General features: G+C 45.8%; 7 protein-coding genes across 7 annotated transcripts; 5 read left to right on the top strand and 2 right to left on the bottom strand.

Moving 5' to 3' along the window:
• Window positions 1-108: 108 nt before the first annotated feature.
• Window positions 109-1,665, top strand: F4813DRAFT_335012 (uncharacterized protein). Its single transcript, XM_049241179.1, has 2 exons — window positions 109-830; window positions 904-1,665. The coding sequence occupies exons 1-2, from the start codon at window positions 236-238 to the stop codon at window positions 1,194-1,196; spliced, it is 888 nt and encodes a 295-aa protein (XP_049101449.1). The 5' UTR covers window positions 109-235; the 3' UTR covers window positions 1,197-1,665.
• Window positions 1,666-1,856: 191 nt separating this feature from the next.
• F4813DRAFT_353115 (uncharacterized protein) lies at window positions 1,857-2,948 on the top strand. The gene has a single exon (XM_049242591.1). It carries the CDS (start codon window positions 2,134-2,136, stop codon window positions 2,725-2,727), a length of 594 nt encoding a protein of 197 aa, XP_049101448.1. The 5' UTR covers window positions 1,857-2,133; the 3' UTR covers window positions 2,728-2,948.
• A 1,156-nt stretch (window positions 2,949-4,104) lies between these two features.
• Window positions 4,105-5,712, top strand: F4813DRAFT_353113 (uncharacterized protein). Its single transcript, XM_049242590.1, has one exon. It carries the CDS (start codon window positions 4,673-4,675, stop codon window positions 5,120-5,122), a length of 450 nt encoding a protein of 149 aa, XP_049101447.1. The 5' UTR covers window positions 4,105-4,672; the 3' UTR covers window positions 5,123-5,712.
• A 2,384-nt stretch (window positions 5,713-8,096) lies between these two features.
• F4813DRAFT_334724 (frequency clock protein) lies at window positions 8,097-11,663 on the top strand. The gene is made up of 2 exons (XM_049241177.1): window positions 8,097-8,202; window positions 8,503-11,663. The coding sequence occupies exon 2, from the start codon at window positions 8,629-8,631 to the stop codon at window positions 11,548-11,550; it is 2,922 nt and encodes a 973-aa protein (XP_049101446.1). The 5' UTR covers window positions 8,097-8,202; window positions 8,503-8,628; the 3' UTR covers window positions 11,551-11,663.
• A 1,040-nt stretch (window positions 11,664-12,703) lies between these two features.
• On the top strand, window positions 12,704-13,444 carry F4813DRAFT_387593 (uncharacterized protein; the record flags this gene model as incomplete). The annotated part of the gene is made up of 3 exons (XM_049246574.1): window positions 12,704-12,862; window positions 12,925-13,101; window positions 13,220-13,444. 3 exons carry the CDS (start codon window positions 12,704-12,706, stop codon window positions 13,442-13,444), a joined length of 561 nt encoding a protein of 186 aa, XP_049101445.1.
• Window positions 13,445-13,693: 249 nt separating this feature from the next.
• On the bottom strand, window positions 13,694-16,142 carry F4813DRAFT_334822 (pseudouridine synthase). Its single transcript, XM_049241178.1, has 3 exons — window positions 15,812-16,142; window positions 14,187-15,753; window positions 13,694-14,120 (listed from the first exon to the last, which is right to left on the bottom strand). The coding sequence occupies exons 1-3, from the start codon at window positions 16,065-16,067 to the stop codon at window positions 13,943-13,945; spliced, it is 2,001 nt and encodes a 666-aa protein (XP_049101444.1). The 5' UTR covers window positions 16,068-16,142; the 3' UTR covers window positions 13,694-13,942.
• F4813DRAFT_353100 (S-adenosyl-L-methionine-dependent methyltransferase) lies at window positions 16,137-18,224 on the bottom strand. Its single transcript, XM_049242589.1, has 4 exons — window positions 17,816-18,224; window positions 17,133-17,742; window positions 16,708-17,020; window positions 16,137-16,623 (listed from the first exon to the last, which is right to left on the bottom strand). The coding sequence occupies exons 1-4, from the start codon at window positions 18,056-18,058 to the stop codon at window positions 16,461-16,463; spliced, it is 1,329 nt and encodes a 442-aa protein (XP_049101443.1). The 5' UTR covers window positions 18,059-18,224; the 3' UTR covers window positions 16,137-16,460.
• Window positions 18,225-18,673: the final 449 nt, after the last annotated feature.

Genomic DNA, 18,673 nt, shown 5'->3' with positions numbered 1-18,673 from the left:
TCAAATATTTTAATACATTACCATCTCATCCCAACATACGGCTTTATTATTTCCAAGGTTCATTCCTAAAACTGGAGGCAAAGCAGGATCCCGAGACGAATGTGGCACCGCCAAACACGAGTAAAGGACATCACGGTGCCATGAATGTCTCCATGCGAGATTCTATGACCCTTTATTAGTGAGATCTACATTGTCTACGGAGCGGCCATTGTCCTTAAATCAGGATCTCTTGAAAATGAGCTCGTCAAGCAGCCAACACAAGTTTCGATGTCTGGACTTGCGCGATGCATCCGGCGCAACTGGGTTTGATGCAGAGGTTTGTCGGAAACAAAATGGAGTTCTTGTGGAATCAGAGGAACATGGTTCTCCGTCAGACGATTCAGCATTATCATCCAAAAGGGACGATTCATTTTCTTCGCTATATGATCTCAGCGTTCCGTCGTCACTTGGCGCAGATACTCAAGACAGCGTATCAAGCATGTATCGAGATGCTACTCCGATTGATACGCCAGAGCTGCCTCAAGAGCCTTCATTCCCCGGTGACCCTAGGTTCCAACTCTATCAAAATTCCGCCCAGCACTATAGGATTTCATCTTATGATGCAGATATGGATCTGTCACTCACCATGTCAATCCCCAAAAGGGTCAATTATTCATATCCAAATACACCGGAAACAATTAACGGGCTCGTTCCATTTACATCATTAAGTGAGACAGATACTAAGCTCAGTGAGTCTGGGAATCGGGATCCATCTCTCCCCGATTTGAGCTCGACGAGTGTCAAGGAGCAGGTGGCGTATGTTTCCACGTCGCCCAGGAACTTGAGCCCAAGTATGTATAGTGTCTTTTCCTTAGCGATAGATTCCAAATAGATACCAGCTGATTCAATTTCAACGCCTAACAGTATGGGATCCTGATGTGGCCGATAAGGCAATTGAGGGGTCATACTCCAAACAGCAAAATACTACTAAACAAAGAAGTCCTTCAATAGAACTTTCCAAAACTATCGGAAATCATATCGACCCTTCAATGCCGAGTCCCTTGCCAAGTACATTCAACAACTCATATCCATCAAGTCTAGGCAACTCAAGTAACGTAACCGAATATGACTCAACGAACTCAAGCGACTTTGAAGAAGAAATCAATGGGATGGACCACGGCATTCTCCAATCCCTTACACCATTGAACAAGACTTAGACGTCTTGGCCTTGGATCAAGCCATATTAGACCTGATATCAAGGACTTTTAAATGATGACGCTGATGAAGGAAAGGAATGACTTGTATTAAAAGTGGATGATACTATGTAAAATGGGTGTATGCGACCATAAATGGTACTTATACTAAGAATATGATCACATGATCAGGGTCAAGGTCACCTGATACACCAGCACCAGTTCACCATCCATACTAAAAGAGTTGTTATCTATCTTCTATAGGCAACTCAATCTATCGGGAGGTCGGCCAAGCGAAGCCGCTTCCGGAAATACGACATCATGCCCTCAAAGTCGCATAGCAACCCAAAAGCAGTGCGACTCTCCTAGTAAGGACTCAGTCAGTTTATCACGGGGTAAAAGAAGGCGCAAAGACAGTGGCCAGCATCAATCAGGGGATGAGGGAGACGAAGACAGATACCCACACAAGAGGCTTCACTTAGACCGTCCTGTTGAAGTTCAACCTACATTTTGGGCGTGTCCGTTCTCTAAATGGAAGCCCTTATCATATTGCAAATGTCGTCAGTATATCCTAAAGGATATATCCAGAGTGAAGCAGCACCTTCGTCGATATCACGAGAGACCACACTACTGCCCTGTATGCTGGGAAGTATTCCGAGACGAAGACGGGTTTGAAAGTCATATTCAAGATCGTACTTGCTCCCCACGACCAAAACCAGACCTAGAAGGTATAACTACAACTCAACAAAAGCAACTCGAACGTCGCTCCGATAAGCAACTCTCAAAGCCGGAACAGTGGTACGCGATTTATACGATATTATTTCCAGGTCAACCGCATCCAGACAGTCCGTACTTAGAGAGCGACTTATCTTCCGAGCTATTGTTATTACAGAAGTTCATAGCAACGGATGGGCTAGAAATTGTGGAACGTAAAGCTCGGGAACATATACCGCTAGATTTAATGCCACACGAGGATGAGGTGCTAGCCTACTCACAGACCTTATTTCAGCAAGCAATACCAGAGATACTCCAAAGATACGACGCCACTAGACCTATTAACAGCGGTCCTGAGATACTCAAAAGATCTGGGTTATCTTCGTTAAATGGAAACGATTGCGACTCCGGATATGGTACATTATCCCAAGTAAGCCAAGATATAAGTACCCAGAATAAGAAACTGGACACACACAAAAAGCAGGATCACGCTATAACGAATGGGGTCGACCACATTGGTTTCGACTGGACATCAATTGATGGTGTTCAGATACAGGCCTCATTAACGAAAAGTCAAGTGACAGCAGATACAGCCCAATCTCAAGATTTACCTACTGTTCAAATAAGCCTCGAAGGAAGCTCTCAGAAATTTACACATTATGGATCTCTAGATTTACCATCCAATTTTACGTTATATCCCTGTGATGAACACCAGCTCTTTGGATTGAATGAGAGCGAAGCAACATTAGCTAACGGCACATACAATTGGGATGCTGCTGTCGGCGCCATATTCGATAACAATAGGACTTCAGGGTCGACGGATCATAGCTATGAATTCTAGAATTTAGGCTACGGTCAAGAGTTAGACACGGCTCTAATATGGATACGCCAGTGCTGCAGGCGGACTGGCGGATTGGCAGATAAAAGGGGGTCGAAAGATGCGGGACATCAACATCTATAGGGTTTATTATAGGCTGATTAAGTTGTGAGCACTTACAGTCATTATATAATCATAACAAGTAAAATATCTCTTCACTAACGGTCAACTACTTTACAATACATATTTTTCTTTATCGATTGGGTGATGATATATATTATATACAAAATTTACTTCGAAGGCTGCGAGTTGAGGGATAACTTAAATATTCCATAAATCGTTCACGCAAATCTCCTATCCCGTACTATTGAGTCCGGCAAAATGGAAACACCACTAGAAACCCTTACTAGTAAACATTTCCAACAGTTACGTCTCACCCCGGCAGACTACTTTAAACGTTTACTGCCACGACAGAATATTTAAAAAGGTCGCAGTTACGGATAGTACCGGCCAGCCTGTATTCCGAGTCGAGGGTACAAGTTTTGGTACATTGTGGAGCTAGGGGCGTAAGGTCTTAGACGGCTCCAATATTCACTTATCCGACTTCAGCCATAAAAGCGTCGACATTAAGAACGGCTGGATCATCGAAAATCCCAATGGTGATAAGCTCTGCTTGCTAGTGCACAAGTCTCAGATCACCCATAGCCACTCAACTATTGACGCCGCCGCCGTACGCACCCAAGCAGGCGAAGAAGTTCTAGTAATCATGCGGCGCCGACTATAACTATCAGCGTTGATGGCACCTCTATTACTAGCATCCACGAGGTTGAGGATAATGGCATGACTTCTCTAGGAACTCAAGACAGAAGTGTCTGGGAATGGAGAGCAGCTTCGGGGTTTGACCTAAGCTTAGTAAGTATCTATTGACTTATTGATCTCATTTCCAGTTATAAGAAGTTGTGGTTCTAGTAACTATTATAGATTATGATTTTGATGCTCTGTAGTGCTGAGATGGGACACATGTAAAGGCAATGATGAGCCGAGGGTGAGATATGGTTAGGCGTGTTGTTGGTATTAAAGTCAAGCTTGTATGTTATATAGAACTTGTTCTGGTGCTGAATATTAAACACTGCGAAAATAAAAATGCCTATGAACTTGTTAAAACCGAAAATTTTATGGATAAATTGAGTTATACAATTCGAGAATTGTCCCTGTTTATAATGGGAGTTTCGGTAAATATCAATCTACAAGCCTATGTGAGAATATAAAAATAAGTTAAAACGGGTTTCTAGGCTTAGCTACATTGCCCAAACGGATATATTGCTCCAGGTACCATACGATATAAATAGTTCCCGAGTTAGTCAGACTACTACGAGACGCTGGCTTTAACGATTCCACCCACCTTATGATTATAAATTGGTGTCAGCCATGCTAATATATTTAGGTACCTAGGTACCTAGGTAACTATATTGTGGGATTAATTCCATTTGCCGAATATTATATACTAATGTATATATCTACGGATTAACACTCATAACACAACATTCATAAGAGAACAACCTAATATATTTCTGATACTGTAATTTGATACAATACATCCAGGTAAGAGAATGTAAGAGCGGTGTAAGAAGAATGCCAATCCAGCACATGGCTAAGAATATTCATAAACTAACCAATTACATCGTCGTTCATCTACTAGATTATAAAGCAGCTGACGTATTCCGTCTTATTATAACAGGCATTAGCTTAGGACTACTAACATATGTAGCCATGGAATACTAGCGAAGAAGCTATCTTAGTGGAGAAAACTGTCTATATAAGCGGGAACTTCATCAATCCAGTCAAGTATAATACAGGAGATTGTACTTACAAAAAGTGTTACCACCTGAGAAAATATACCTCATTTAACAAGAGCTGAGGACCGAGAGGCGAACAATTTGCGACTCACATTTTGGTAAATCTCTACAAAATGTCATCACCTTCGAGAGAACAACTCTTAGAGACTGCCAAGCTCTTCATAGAGGCGTTCAACGAGTTCACACCCGAATCAGTCGTGCGATACCGCAGTCCTACGTGTAAGCATCGACTGCTTCCGGCATCCCTAAACTCGCCGCCACAAAGCAACGCCGAGTTCGCAGGCTTCATAGCAGCGCTAAATGCCATTATGCCAACGTTTCATCTCCGGATCGTTGATGGAGGAGAACCAGTGGTAGACGAAGTCACTCGTAAGGTCGTATTGCATTTGAAGTCGAGGTCCGAGACGGCCATTGGGCCATATGAAAACGAGTATGTTTGGATCTTAACATTGAGCAAGGATGGTAAACTCGTGGACGATATTTTGGAATTCGCGGATAGTTTATATACTAGCGACCAAATACCGAAGCTGAAGAAAGCGGCCGAGGACGCAGCTAAGAAGTGAGGATAGATCTTAGTTAGATTATCAAGGCGAATAGAGGGGACTTTGAGAAATGAGGAGTATGTTGAAATGAATGGCCAAGGGACTATGTCATATATATAAGAAGGACCTCCCTACTCACTCATACAGTTGATAGACTAAGTCAATATACAAGTACAGCTCATATACCGCATCTTTCAGCATAGTACTAGTACCATCGGCCTAGTGCCTCGCCTTTCCTCACCGAGAGCCCAACTGAAAGCTTCCGTTTTTTTCTACTGGGTCTATTAGGTATATTAGTAAATGAGGAGCTATCGAAGACTTACGTACGGCCCAGTGCCCAGATGCTCCGGAAACCATGCGGGCCGGAACAAGATCCACTGCAAGCTCTGTGACGGCCCGAGTAGTTTGCCACACCGACCATTTCTATTACTATTCTGCGCCGGTAGATCTGCATGAATATCCCGCAGCTAAAAGGGTACATTATAACTGCTGTGGATAACAATCAGGTATAACGACCGAAACCCAGTAGTTATATCATTATCCTATGTTGTGCTTAAATACTTTAGGTACTTATTGGACGCAAACGAATTCATCATTATCACCATCTTCAATTATAAGTCTATCCCATACAAAGCGTTTACCAACTTGCTTTATACGACTTTATTGAACAGGATTTTATTGGGAGACACGCGAAGCGCTGCGATGACACTGGCTTTAAAATTACCTAAGATCGATATTTTTCTATAGACGAGTTGTGGTTATGCTCTTATTATTCGATGACGTTGATATGAGTTTTCCTTTTCGGATCTCGTGGAGACCGGCCTTAACTTGCGGCATCCTTATTGGTGATATATATTCCCATTGATTGCTTGTCACCTATTATTATCATCCAATCCCTCGTCATTAGGTAGAGCACTTGCACTGGTATTAGAGCGATGTGCTCTTATGTCCTCAAATGCAAGGGAGACACGGTGGAGTACCTTATATGTACTAGGGTAGGACCAATCAAGCAGCTTAGATTAACATATGTAAGACCCATAAAAGGTCTTGTCGATAACCGTAAGAGGCCGGATGTTTATGATGGTTATGGATCAGCTACGTCGGGATTTATGGGGAGACGGCCCCGCGTGATAGTCGTATCGACAAGGAAGCTACTCGCTTTGGTGGCAAAGTTTGGGGGAGGTGACTCTAGACCACGCGATGGATATTCATGGGATTCTAAGGGGGATCGACACTAGCTGCACAAATATGTAGACCGGTCTAATATACAGGCAGCAGACAGATTCGTGTCGCGAGAACAGTACTCTAACGTCTGCCAATGTCAAACTAATCGAGAACAACCGGTTATGTATATCATCGACAGCGATCTTCGACTTCCGGGAGAGCTATTACGTATAAGCATACCTAACGTATTGGTTTAAATGAGCAATCCTCGTCTTGAGATAATGTTAGCATAACATCGCAACCGGAAGAGACCACCCAGGTAGGTAGGTAAGGCGATCTGGATCGTGGATAAGATGAATTTATCAAATCAAAATAATCATAACAGTTCGGCGATCTCGATTGCCCCCGCGTCCTTTTATTCTGAGTTGCGAACATGTAGTCGGCTGATAGCCGCGTGTTCGAATCCTGGCACTACCGTTAACATGTAAATTTCGTATATGTATCAATTGACGGCACGAAGTGTCAAGTATGAATTTACAAATCTCATGTGAAAATGGTAGCCCGCTTTGCTCTATCTATAAACGATAATGTTGATAGTTAGGTACATAGTTCAGTTGTCGCTGAAGGGCTGGAGTAAGGCTGCTAAATCAGAAGAAAGGAAGCAAATTGGTCCTAATGACGGAACATCCGATTCGGTACCTACCTGATAGTCACCTGACGGCTTGACTGGACGCATACCGCATATATGCATCCTACATGTAGATAAGCTTAGCACTCTGTATAGGTAATTTGGGACCAGAAAATGGCCACTATGGCTCGGTGTGGCTGCACAAAGTGAAAAGTCGGGACCATCCAATCCACTAAAGACAACTAACGACCAGGGTATACCCCCGGGTAAGCATCTAAGATCTTCTAAGAAATAGCAGATCGAGATTTTACAAATGCCCTTATCCTCTTTGGGTCGCCTATCGTATGACTTCTGACCTAATAAGGCCTAATGAGGTTACAATTCGTGGAAACAAGTAGCTTACCTCTTAGAAGTTAGAGCCATACACAGAGCCATAACTGCCATGAGTCCTTTTTGTCCGGCATTCTTCGATGTCGAGGTGAGTGTCAGATAGGTATAGGTCACCACATACCACCCGAACGCGCAGGCTCTGTTACCTTATTTTAGATGGCAGGGTCTTCTTCGATCTACGCCCTCCTTAACGGCCAGAACGGCAGAACGGCTACCGTCCGTATGCGATTGGTTCGTTAAAGTTCGGCTAGACTCTAAATGCTCTGAATAGACTTCTGCTCACACACCGCGGGTGCATGGCTGGCCCCACAGGACCCTTGATCGGCGGGAAAAGGTACGTCGCTCTGTACGATTCCAGCAGGTTACGCTCGATCGTGAGGAAGCTGCACCCCCAAGTGTATCGGTCGTAATGATTGCTAAATCGCTTTTGAATCTGCGAGGAAGGCCAGTCCGAGCACCGAAGGGGCCTCGCCAGGCCCTACGGTGGGTAGTTACTGTTTTCGTAACCCTCATAGATCTCGATGCGCATGCTATTTCTTCAATACATAGTCCCTACATATTGTTTGTTTGTTATACATAACAGCAGGGGAAGTAAAGGTCTCTTTTTTATTTTCTACTAATCCACATACTACCTAACCATTCCCTAAATGTATGCTCTTGCCATCCTAGGTACATACCTACCTACCTACCTACATCTTAACTGCTTAAGTAAAGTACCTACCTAACCTACCAAAATAAACGAGTTGAAGCCATTCGACTGATCCCGCTCAATAATTGTATGCATCCACCATCTATTATACTATTATTATACATATGCTCTTCCAGCTCGGCTGCGTTTTGCTCAATCTGCATCCGGTCCAATACAATCTAAGCCTTCTCAATACGAACTAAATCTTAAGCTAAGGGAGAAACTCTGCATGTAGGTATGACGTTGCATCGTCGACTTTTCACGAATCCCAACCCCCTTTGGGTTACCGCACCCTAAATGCATCGCAGCGATATCTTGCAGAAGCGTTTCCATCGAATTCTCGCACACTCTTCAGCTACTTATCATCGACCCATTCATTATAGCCAATATGCGCCTGCAGTCTCGCGTGAATGGCTGCGATGCGCTGTCCACCCTCCTCACCTAGATAATCATTCCCTCATTCTTCTAAGACGCACCCATGCAAAACCATCCTGCTTTTGCTTGCCGTACTAACATATCATGGGAAGCTAGAACATATTCCCTGTTGACGACTATGTCGCTACCAAATTCCTGCTACATTCTCAGATGACCTATTGAAAGTTCATTTATCTCTCGCCTCTCAATATACTAGTATACGAAGGTATTAGCGCGAGCAGTATGGCCGACTGTAAAGATGCGCCCATCGCACCGAGTGTTACATATAACAATCCGAGACGAAAATCGCCCGATGCCTCTATAACGCTGCAGTATCACCGACAAGCGAGAAATGCTTCCAAACGGGACCCCCAGATAGCTAACCCGCCCACCCATCCGACCTTTTCTAAACCGCGGAGGAATTCTTCTGGAGACAGCAATGAAACAGGTATAAGCGACCCGAAGAAATGGTTTGATACCTCAAACCAGAAAGCAATGCACACAACCGACATCGACGAAGCTCCATTCTATCAAAAAGAGACAGATTCTTCCAATGAGGAAGTTGCAAAGTATGGGTTACCGTTGCAGAGTCCAGCATACCGAATCCGCCCGGTTGGACTGGCACATAGCAACCAAAGCGCTGATGAATTCCGTTCCGTAATCGATGACCTAACAGTTGAAAACAAACGCTTGAAGGAGGAGCTGAGGAAATATAAACAGATGGGGCCCGACTCGTTGCGAAGGGACAAGCTGTTCGAGGTTAAGGTCCATGGCCTATCTAGTAGAAAGAAGCGGGAGCTAGAGGCTGCACTACGGGATTTTACAACAAGTCTCGAGGATTCGAGTGTCGGACCCTCCCCAAGCCGGAAGAAGGCGTCAGGCAAGTTAAAGAATGTCCATTCGTCGACATCCAAACATGCGTCGTCGTCGTCCGGGTCTAACTCAAGACCCGTTGACTCCGCGTATGCATCTATGTCGGCTGGACCAAGCTCTTCTGTCCCGTTCCTTCCCGGTCAGGCCAAGGCTGCGCGAGAACGATCTGAACAGAAGATCGAGAATTATCTACGAGATATCCCCGAAGGTTTATGGCCGCGACCTACCATCATGACCGAGAAGGATAAGAAAAAGCTTGTAGTTAAGCGACTCGAACATCTTTTCACGGGCAAAATGGCCGACCCAGCAGAGCATATCTTGTTACCTCAAGTCCCGGAACATATCGTCGAAGACGTGGAAATGGGAGGAACTATCAATAGAGCGGCAGCTCCAAGCGATACGATGCGAGAAGCGCAAATCCAACCGCGAGATTCAAGTCGGAAGGAGAGCAGCTCACGCGACAATGGATCTGCATCTAACGCGCATTCACACTCAAATGGTGACCAAACAGACACAAGGGATAATGGCAACGGCAACGCAACTAGCAATAGTCGCGCGAATGAGAGCGGTAACAATACATCCCCGCACATATCAACGTTACTACCGGAACAGCGCCCTACACGACCACGCGACTTGGACCCTGATCGCAGACAGGTACCATCAGAAAACATGGATTACATACGTCATCTGGGATTGGTAGCGCCCGAGTCGCAGAAGCAATTCTCTGCAAGGGATGTGTCGCCAGATGCGGAAGGATGGGTATATCTCAATCTGCTGTGCAATTTAGCGCAGCTGCACATTCTCAACGTGACCCCAGCTTTCATTCGTAATGCGGTATCGGAGAAGAGCACCATGTTCCAACTGTCGCCTGATGGAAGAAAAATCCGCTGGCGGGGTGGAATCGAGGGTACCAAATTTAGCAGTGACAGCGGTAGCTATTCGCAACATAACCAATCAAGCGATGACACGGACGGATCGAACGATCAGGAGCAAAGAAAAAAACAGAAAACGCAGGGATCTGGAAATGACGTCAACGCGCACAAACCCTCAAAATTCGGTTTGGGCGTACAGCAATCTAATTCATCCGAAAGTTTCCACTATAAACCGTTATTTGTACACCATCAGACATCTTCGTCAGACGAACAACCATCGGGGGGTGACGAGACCGGCTCGTCTTTTGGGCCGCCCGAGGAAAGCAACATGGGGGGTATGGATTCTCGTTGGGGTCAAAGTGGCGTATCAGGTATCTCGCAGCGTAAGCGCCGTCGCGACGGTGCAATTATTTACTATAGCGGGGCACCGTTCTGCACAGACCTCTCGGGTGATTTTGGAGAGGGAGAAATCTCCCCGGCTACTTATGATATGACATCATCAGGGGACCATGGCAACAAGGGACCCATGCAGCCCATGCAGCCCCACAGCCTTGGCAACACCCGCCCACAATTCAGCCGCTCCACGTCAGGATCGTCGCTTCCTTTCAGGCCGCTTAGTACCTTGCAGTCTCGCAGCACGTTGATGGAGGTTGACTATTCCGATCCACCAGAGTTAACCTCGGCTGAGACAGATGACGAAGACATTGAAGCTGATTTTTCTTGGTCTGATAGCAAACAACATGCTCCATTGTTGAATCTCGAGGCTAGTGGTTTAGGAGGGACTTACCCCGAAGATCATTTTGTAGTTATTGTGCCAACACGACGGCCGAAGCACGCCTACTACGATGAAAACAGCGCTTCCGAAGACGAAGATGAAACCCCATCAATTCGACCAAGCCTCGTTGGGCGCTCGGGTCAGGAGACAACAGAGTCTATCATTAACAAGTTAGCTAGCATGACGACTAATTCGCCAGCGCCACGCCAGATCTCGAGTGTCGGAGCACATGCCGTCCAAATCGAATACCTGCCTGGGAAGATTCGTAGACTAAATCCCGTACCTCTCCCACCACCCACCTTTTATTTTCCAGCCGACCAATCTGACCTCGACGAAGACGAGGATGAAACTATGGACGACTCTTCGGAGAGCCTTATAAGTAGGCAGGCTATCGTTGAAGATGGCCCAAGCTCGGATGTTGACTTGTCTGGAAATGATGAGGAAGACGAACACTCCGATGACGGTCAAGACTACGACGCTAGCGGGAGCATATCGCCCGAGAATATGGACGAGCGCCCTGACGTCAGCCAGCTTCTACGAGGACGTAGTATAAGGATTTCACAAAGATCCGTCACTACTGGGAGTTCAGCAGCGACTGCCGGCGGAGCTGTTAGCGGCTATAATAGTAGTATTGAGGACATATGAGAGGAGAGCCAAATTTGCTACGTGTAGCAATCTAATATTGTGCTGGAAGAGTACCACTTTGAACGAGAGGCATACTGTCAATGGATGTACTTCTATTTGCTATTTTCTTAGCATTTGGGTCGGCGTATAAATTTGGCGGACTACTTTTACAATGGGCGGCATCTGAAAACGATCCAAGGCGGCAACGGGGATCGATTTGGTATTTAAAACTAGTAATATTGCTAGCATGCGTGGCTACAATGACACAGTGATACACCAATTAACAAGTCCAATTAACAAGTCAAAGAACGGTATCTTGGGTATTTCCTGGCCTCGAATTATACCTAAATGCCGATACGGCAAAATTGCCTATGCATTTTCTATATGTATTAGGTACTTTTATACTTTACTAGGAGGTAGGTATTTTAGAGAGTGTGTCACGTGATGCTTACAACTACTTCAACTTTAATTTGTGGAGAAACATAATCCGTACACTCACCTGGTCTAGGTCGACCTTGGATGTGATATTTCAAGGTACAAGCTCAACTTCAGAACAAACATTACTAAGGTAGATACATATTCTTTTTTAATCTACAGATATCGACAAAGGTCCATGTAATTTTTATTTCTATCTATTTCAAATCAAAAACCCCTATATGTCTTTTGATTTCACACAAAAGCATCCACAACAGAAAGCTCTCATCAATTCGAGTCCTCTAAGTTGTCGCCGACTTGCGCCCTTTACAACTGCCACTTCAAAGTTTCGGTGAAGTTCGTCGACAAGATGAATCGAAAGGATCATTCTAGTATTCTAGGTATGTTATCTGATCTATTTCCTCGGTATCTTTATTCTGGATCCACAAATGGACTGGTCGGTTGCAATCCCTGTAACAACGAAGCGTCAAGTAATCTCTAGTAAGGACTCGTGGGATTGATTTAATAAGATGCGCCTTGCGCCTTGTGCTCATTATTGCCCAACAACCTCTTGGTCACAGCGGACACCACCGTTACCTAGGAAGCAGTCATTGCCTGAGGAGGCATCCTTTCGCTACAAGATGGATATATTTGAACCAAGTTCGGCCTATTATATACTCTTATTCTATATACATCATAAGCAACATCTTGGTGTCTATAGACTACAAGTCGCCTTATCCTGCTCCATCAGTAATGCAGCATGGCTTCCACGAACACCTTCGCTGACCTAATCTCGCGCGTCGACAACCTGGATCTCAACCTAGACGAAGATGTAGACGCTATGGCCTCGGGTTTTGGAAAGTTGGATATCAACTCGTCCGAGAAGTCCCAAGATGACCCCAAAGAACCGGACGCATCAGTCGAGCCCACGGATCTGGAAAATAATCCCCCAGGCTTGAAAAGCCATGCCGAAAGCTACAGCGGAAGAAGGCTAACAGTAGCACATTACTAGACCGTCACAACCGCGCCATCGCGCAGATCCTGTCGCACTTCCGCAACATGGTCATGGCTGCCACCGCACCCATCTCGCAAGGCGGCAACGTCCTTGAGCTCGCTGCGCTCAACCGCATGACCATGGAGACCGAATCCGCTGCTTTGGTGTGTACCTCTGCCTTTGACCTCGCCTTCCCACCATATCCGCCTTTCCCTTTCCCCTTTCCTATTCCTACTTACCCCCACCTCCCCATACAAACCCGCCCCCACTAACACCCTCCAGATCTCCGAAGTCCAAGGCCTCCTAGCCATCAACCGGGAGATCAAAGCCCTATGGATCCGCGGGCCGCTCCGACAGCCCGGCGAGAGTGACACCCGCGAGGCTGATCTCGACAAGCAGGCCGCCGACGTCGCGCGCCTGTACGACCGCGCCATCGAGATGCGGGAAGCCGCTATCCGCCAGCAGAATGCTGCTAAGGCCGGAGGTGATCTCTCCGTGAGTTCCTAGGAGGACAAGGCGGGTTGTGAGAAGAAGGCCGGCGCCGAGACTACGGATAGCGCTGCGAAGGGGAAGAGTGATAAGAATGATATTGGGGATGGCGATGATGCTGGCGAGAGAACCCGCCTTGGCCCGTCGTCTACTGATAGCTAGAGTGATTTGCCATGGAGACGGGGAGTTAGCGAAATCTTACGCGACTATGCACACCCAATATATCCTTCAGCGGCTTATCGATCATAACAGGCCGCAATAGATCGGTGTAGCTAAGATGTTGAGCGCCTGAGGCTCGATACCACAAAGGTTAATTTACTTCACCTCAGTGGGCTACATAGATCCATCTGGGTGTAGTATGAAAACATTGACAGCTTATCCTCCAGGCAATAGCGGTATTCCACTTCCCGGCATTATTTATGAGTCTACTATCAAATTATCCGTGACTCCCAGCTAATGAACTAGCCCTCGAATAGCTTAAGTCGCATATGCGCGACATTATGCTTTACAATATGATCAACCTTCGCCCTCATCAGGATTCTCCTCCCCATCATCTCCCAACTCCTCCTCGAGCTCCTTGGGTATCGATTCCATCTGCCCCACCCTTTGCTCCGCCGCTTCTATGCCTCCTGCAGTGAGCCAAAGGAAGTAAGCCTCTTTGTAATTGTCGATTTGATGGAAGAACGTGTGGAACCTAACGGCTAGAATTAGTAAATCCGCACGTATCCTAACACTTAGCAAAACAAGAAGTTCGACTTACGAATTCTCCTTCTCCTCCAGCTCAAAGATGCGACGATAAATCTGCGAATCCTTAAACTCCTGGATCTCCTTTTCGTATTTGCCGAAGTCGAGCTCCGCCAAGTAGTACTGTTCCCGGGCACGCTTGTTATAATTCTCGAACACGGGCCGTTCTAGCAGCAGCCCCAGACTAGGAGCCTTGGGGATGCTAATGCGGGCGGTCCCGTAGCTTTCGTCGATGCGGGACAGGGGTGTGGCGCAGCGTGTGACGAGGACGGCCATGCCGACCATCTTGCGTATCTGGTGCATCATGAAAGATTGCCCGTGGACCTTGAGTGATAGCCATTGCGTGTCGTTAATCTGGACGGGTTCTGGGTTTGCGATGAAGGACTTGATGGTGCGCTTTGCCGAGGGGTCTGAGTGGCTCTTCTGGATGGTGTAATTGTGGAAATTTCTCGTGCCTAGATATCGATCGAGCGCTTCTTGAAGTTGGGATAACCGCTCGGGAGTAACGCGGTATCGTCTCTTTGCGGCTACGTATGCGGCTTTGATCTGCTTCAGGGCGAGATCTACAGGATGAATCTCCTTAGGTTTAGTAGTTTCTGACTCATCAATGTCTTCAGCCTCAGTCATCAAGATATCTGCCGATTCTGAGGCTAACTCTGCTGCTACGGTCGAGCTCTCTACTGGAGTATCCTGTACTAAATTGGATGCATCCGTGGGCTTGTCATCCAATTTGGTTCCAGTAATTTCACCCTTCGTCTCAAGCGAGTTGTCTGTAGGCTTCTTCGAAGACTTGGGCCCTGCTACCTCGCCTGAATTCTTGGCGCTGTATGTTTCTTCAGAAGTGTGCATGCGTCGTATGACAGTTTCCCGGATACTAGAGTCTAAACTATCCAAAATAGGTTGGATATCGTTCTTCTGCACTTCTTCCCAGTAGTCTTTGACTTCGCCTAGGCGTTTCGCATATTCTTCCTCGAGACCCTTCTCTTTGATGGACTCGAGAACCTTTTTGCCAAGGAAGCTCTCAGGATGAGGAGGTAATAAACAATAACTCGGCATTAAGTATTCATACCACCTAGAATCGCAAGATTGGTAGCAGCTGAAAGCATTGTTCGTACGTTGAATACCCCATACTCGAATCTGAGGCGGCAGGTTGTCGTTGATATTCTTTACAACGTCTGGGTCCTCAATGATCAACTTGAGAGAGATCATATTGCCAGCAGCATGGACACCTTTATCAGTTCTCGCACATCGTACAAAGCTAGACTTCCTAGGATCATCGGCATTAGCCTTTGATATGGCCTTGGCCGCAACTAGCGCAGCGAAAATATCTCCCTCGATCGTCTTTTCCTTGTGGTTGATTTGTAGACCGTGGTATCCCGTGCCAGCATATCCGATCATGACGGAGACTTTGCGCTTTGGTCTGCGTTCTTCGGCCGCGATCTCTTCTTCCGGGAACTGAATGTTCATATAGCTGGAGTCGCTATTCACGGCGGAATTTCCATTCTCGTCAACTCTCCTACGCTTTCTTTCTTGCCAACCTTTCTCGTTACGCTCGCGCTTATCCTTGGGTCCACGACTACGGGCTAGTTAGCAAGCATTGGCTTGGGTTCATAGAACCAATTAGTTAAAAGTAAGACTTACCTATCCCCACCGCGCCCATTGCCTCTACCCTTCGAGTCCTGACCTCGGCGGCGCCCGTTAGAGTTGAGCTTTCTGTTGGCGTGTCTGTTTCCATCATCGCGGCGGTTTGACTTTGTAGTGTCTGAATCGACCTGTAACTCTGGGTTCGCGGATAGACTAGATGTAAGTTTGGGCCCATTGCCTTCGGAACTTGCGGTTGGCGCGTTGCGCGTATCAGTCTCGGCCACCATCTTGAAATGCGATGGTGAATTCGCATTATCAGTACAAGTGAAATAAATTATTTGCGGGTTGAGAAAAGTTCCGGCGGCAGTTTGCGCAGTAAACTTTTGGGGGAAGCAGCTCCATTATCGATAAGGATGAATGAGGGGCGCTCGATAAGGTACTTAAGCTACTTAAGGCACCTATGTAGGTACATACCTCCTATCCGTAATTCATTTAACCGATTCAGCGTCTTGACTTGGAATCTTACCTTCAACTTCCACGGTTCAGGGGAGAGAATATCATATTAATCTTAGATTCTTTGGAGAGTTCCTTTCTGGTGCTATGTAGTTTAAAATTCCAATTTCCAACTTTCCATTGTTACAATATACTTCGTACTCCTTGAATACAATCCAGCAAACGTTCTCTAATTTCTAAACTCCCGTGGTCTTTAAACATCAAATACAATCTCAATGACTGAGTCATGAGCACCACGAGGCTTCGTGATATTCACGATACGAAGTCTCTCGTCGGACGCAGCCAGGAGAGTCTCCCAGTTTCTTTTGCTACGCTCTTTGCCGTTAAATCCGGATTTCATGAAGATGTCCGCGCTCCTAAGATCAGAGTTAGAAAGGCGTTAAGACTAAGAATGGATACTCAAAAGAGTAAAGGAGCATAAGCTATTAATTATGACTTACCTCTGCATTCGATCTTTCAACCGATTTTCGTCACTCAAGTTGGGAAGAACAACCTCAGAAAGCCAAATCTTGCTCCCTTTTTTAAGAGCTGGGACCAGGTTTTTCAAAATTTTGGCTGCGTACTGATCGCTCCAGTCATGGAAGATATGGCGAAATACATATACATCCGCATGATAAGTTACTTTCTCGGTGAGGAAGTTGTAGCTCTTGTATTCCAGTCTGTTGTTAAGGTCCTCGGGAACTTTGGCATCGGCGACAACTTCTGGGAGATCTAACACTACACCTTTCTTGACCTTAGGATACGTGCGGAGAACTACAAACTCAAGAGTTAGCAATATGCAGTACATGTTGTCCTAACCAAAGAAAAAGCAAAGAGACAACGAAAGTGCTCGAAAGATTGAAGCTGAGTCTGGAAATGATCATACTTAGCTGGATTACTTCACCACCAGCCCCACCGATATCGACAACAGTCTCCGGGCACTGGTATTTATTTGCCCACGGCAAGGTTTCGACGAAATACGACGACTTAAGAGCCGGAGCTTTGGTCGAAACACCCATGGCAGATCGAAAGCGGGCAACTCGTGTCTCGTCTTCGGCGATGTAATCGAAGAAATTCTTGCTTGGATCAACGATCTCCTCTTTGTCAATACCTATTTCTTTAATCGCTTTTTCCTCTCTAATTGCTAACACCGAAGCAGAGTGTCCTGGTTCCCCGCTATCTGGGAACCGCCGCATGCTTTCGGCGAGCTTTGTAACGCCGGACAACTGCTCGTCGATAATTAGACCTATGATATCTTTCATTTCAGGCACAGTAAACACCGACGATATGGCGTTGTGTCTAACAGACATATCAGGAGTAACTTCTTCGAACATGTGAAATGTGATAGCGGCCTGGACAATACGACGCGTATCCTCTTCCGGGAGGCCACAACTTTTTGCGAGCTCTTTGTATGATATCTCAGCATTAGGCGCAAGAGGAACATGAGAGGCGATGTCAAATTCATATAGAGTTTTGAAAACAGCTACTACAGCGGACTTGGATGTGTAAGTCAATAAGCACAACTACCATGGATTCTCAAATAAGGCTCGACAGGCGGTAGCTACATACCGTTGGTAATAGAAAAGATAAGAGATAGCCCATCGGGCCCATCAGGCGAATACGTAGTTCTTCGATGGTTTCAAGAAGCTCGTCGAGGGTTCCCTCAAGAGGAGGAGACAACTCGATTTGTGGCGGTGCTCCGAATGCAAGCGAGAACTCAGCCCCAGGAGATCCTTTCAACCCATCTTCCAATGTCCGCGTATTGCGTTCAACAATGAATGAAAGTTCAGAAACGGATCTCAGGGGTGCCATAGTGTCGTTAGGGGGAGCTCTGTTGAGTAGAGAAGTGAGAGAAAATAAGTCAAAATACTAGTAACTAACCTAGGTACTTGAGGTAGTTTGAAGTCTAAGGAATATGAAGACAACTTATCAATGTCTTTATATCTAAATTTAATTATTAATTCAAGCAGAAGACTTTAAATAGTTGTTCAAGTCATAATAAGGCTCCTCTTATGGTTGATGTTATTGTTATCCCCGAATCCGAATGAATATGCCGAAACTAACCGACCTGCCCCTATTTATTTCGGTATATTCCACGGACTCCGGTCGTTCAGCGCATAATATAGGATTGTAGTATTCTCGACTATTATTTCCTATATCATCTATGAGTCATGTTTATTCAATATTATTTTTATAGTCAGTAGCTTTAAGAGCGAGAACGAGAACGAGAGCATACGCGTACGCATACGTATCATCTTCCGTGACTCATTTTTAAAAGTCGTCAAAACAGAGGTGTACTATGGTATATGGATCTGGTGAGTCTGACAATACTGTAGCAAAATAATCAATATGTCATAGATCTAAGAGAGGTCTGGTTTGGCAATCTCTCTTACTGAATCCCGGAATGTCAAAGTTACAACGATTATT

The sequence above is a fragment of the Daldinia decipiens genome (genome assembly GCF_022478715.1).
Source record: "Daldinia decipiens strain CBS 113046 unplaced genomic scaffold F4813scaffold_9, whole genome shotgun sequence".
NCBI lineage: Eukaryota > Fungi > Ascomycota > Sordariomycetes > Xylariales > Hypoxylaceae > Daldinia > Daldinia decipiens.
Note: the sequence above shows the minus strand (reverse complement) of the source record. Positions and strands in the feature narration are given on the sequence as shown.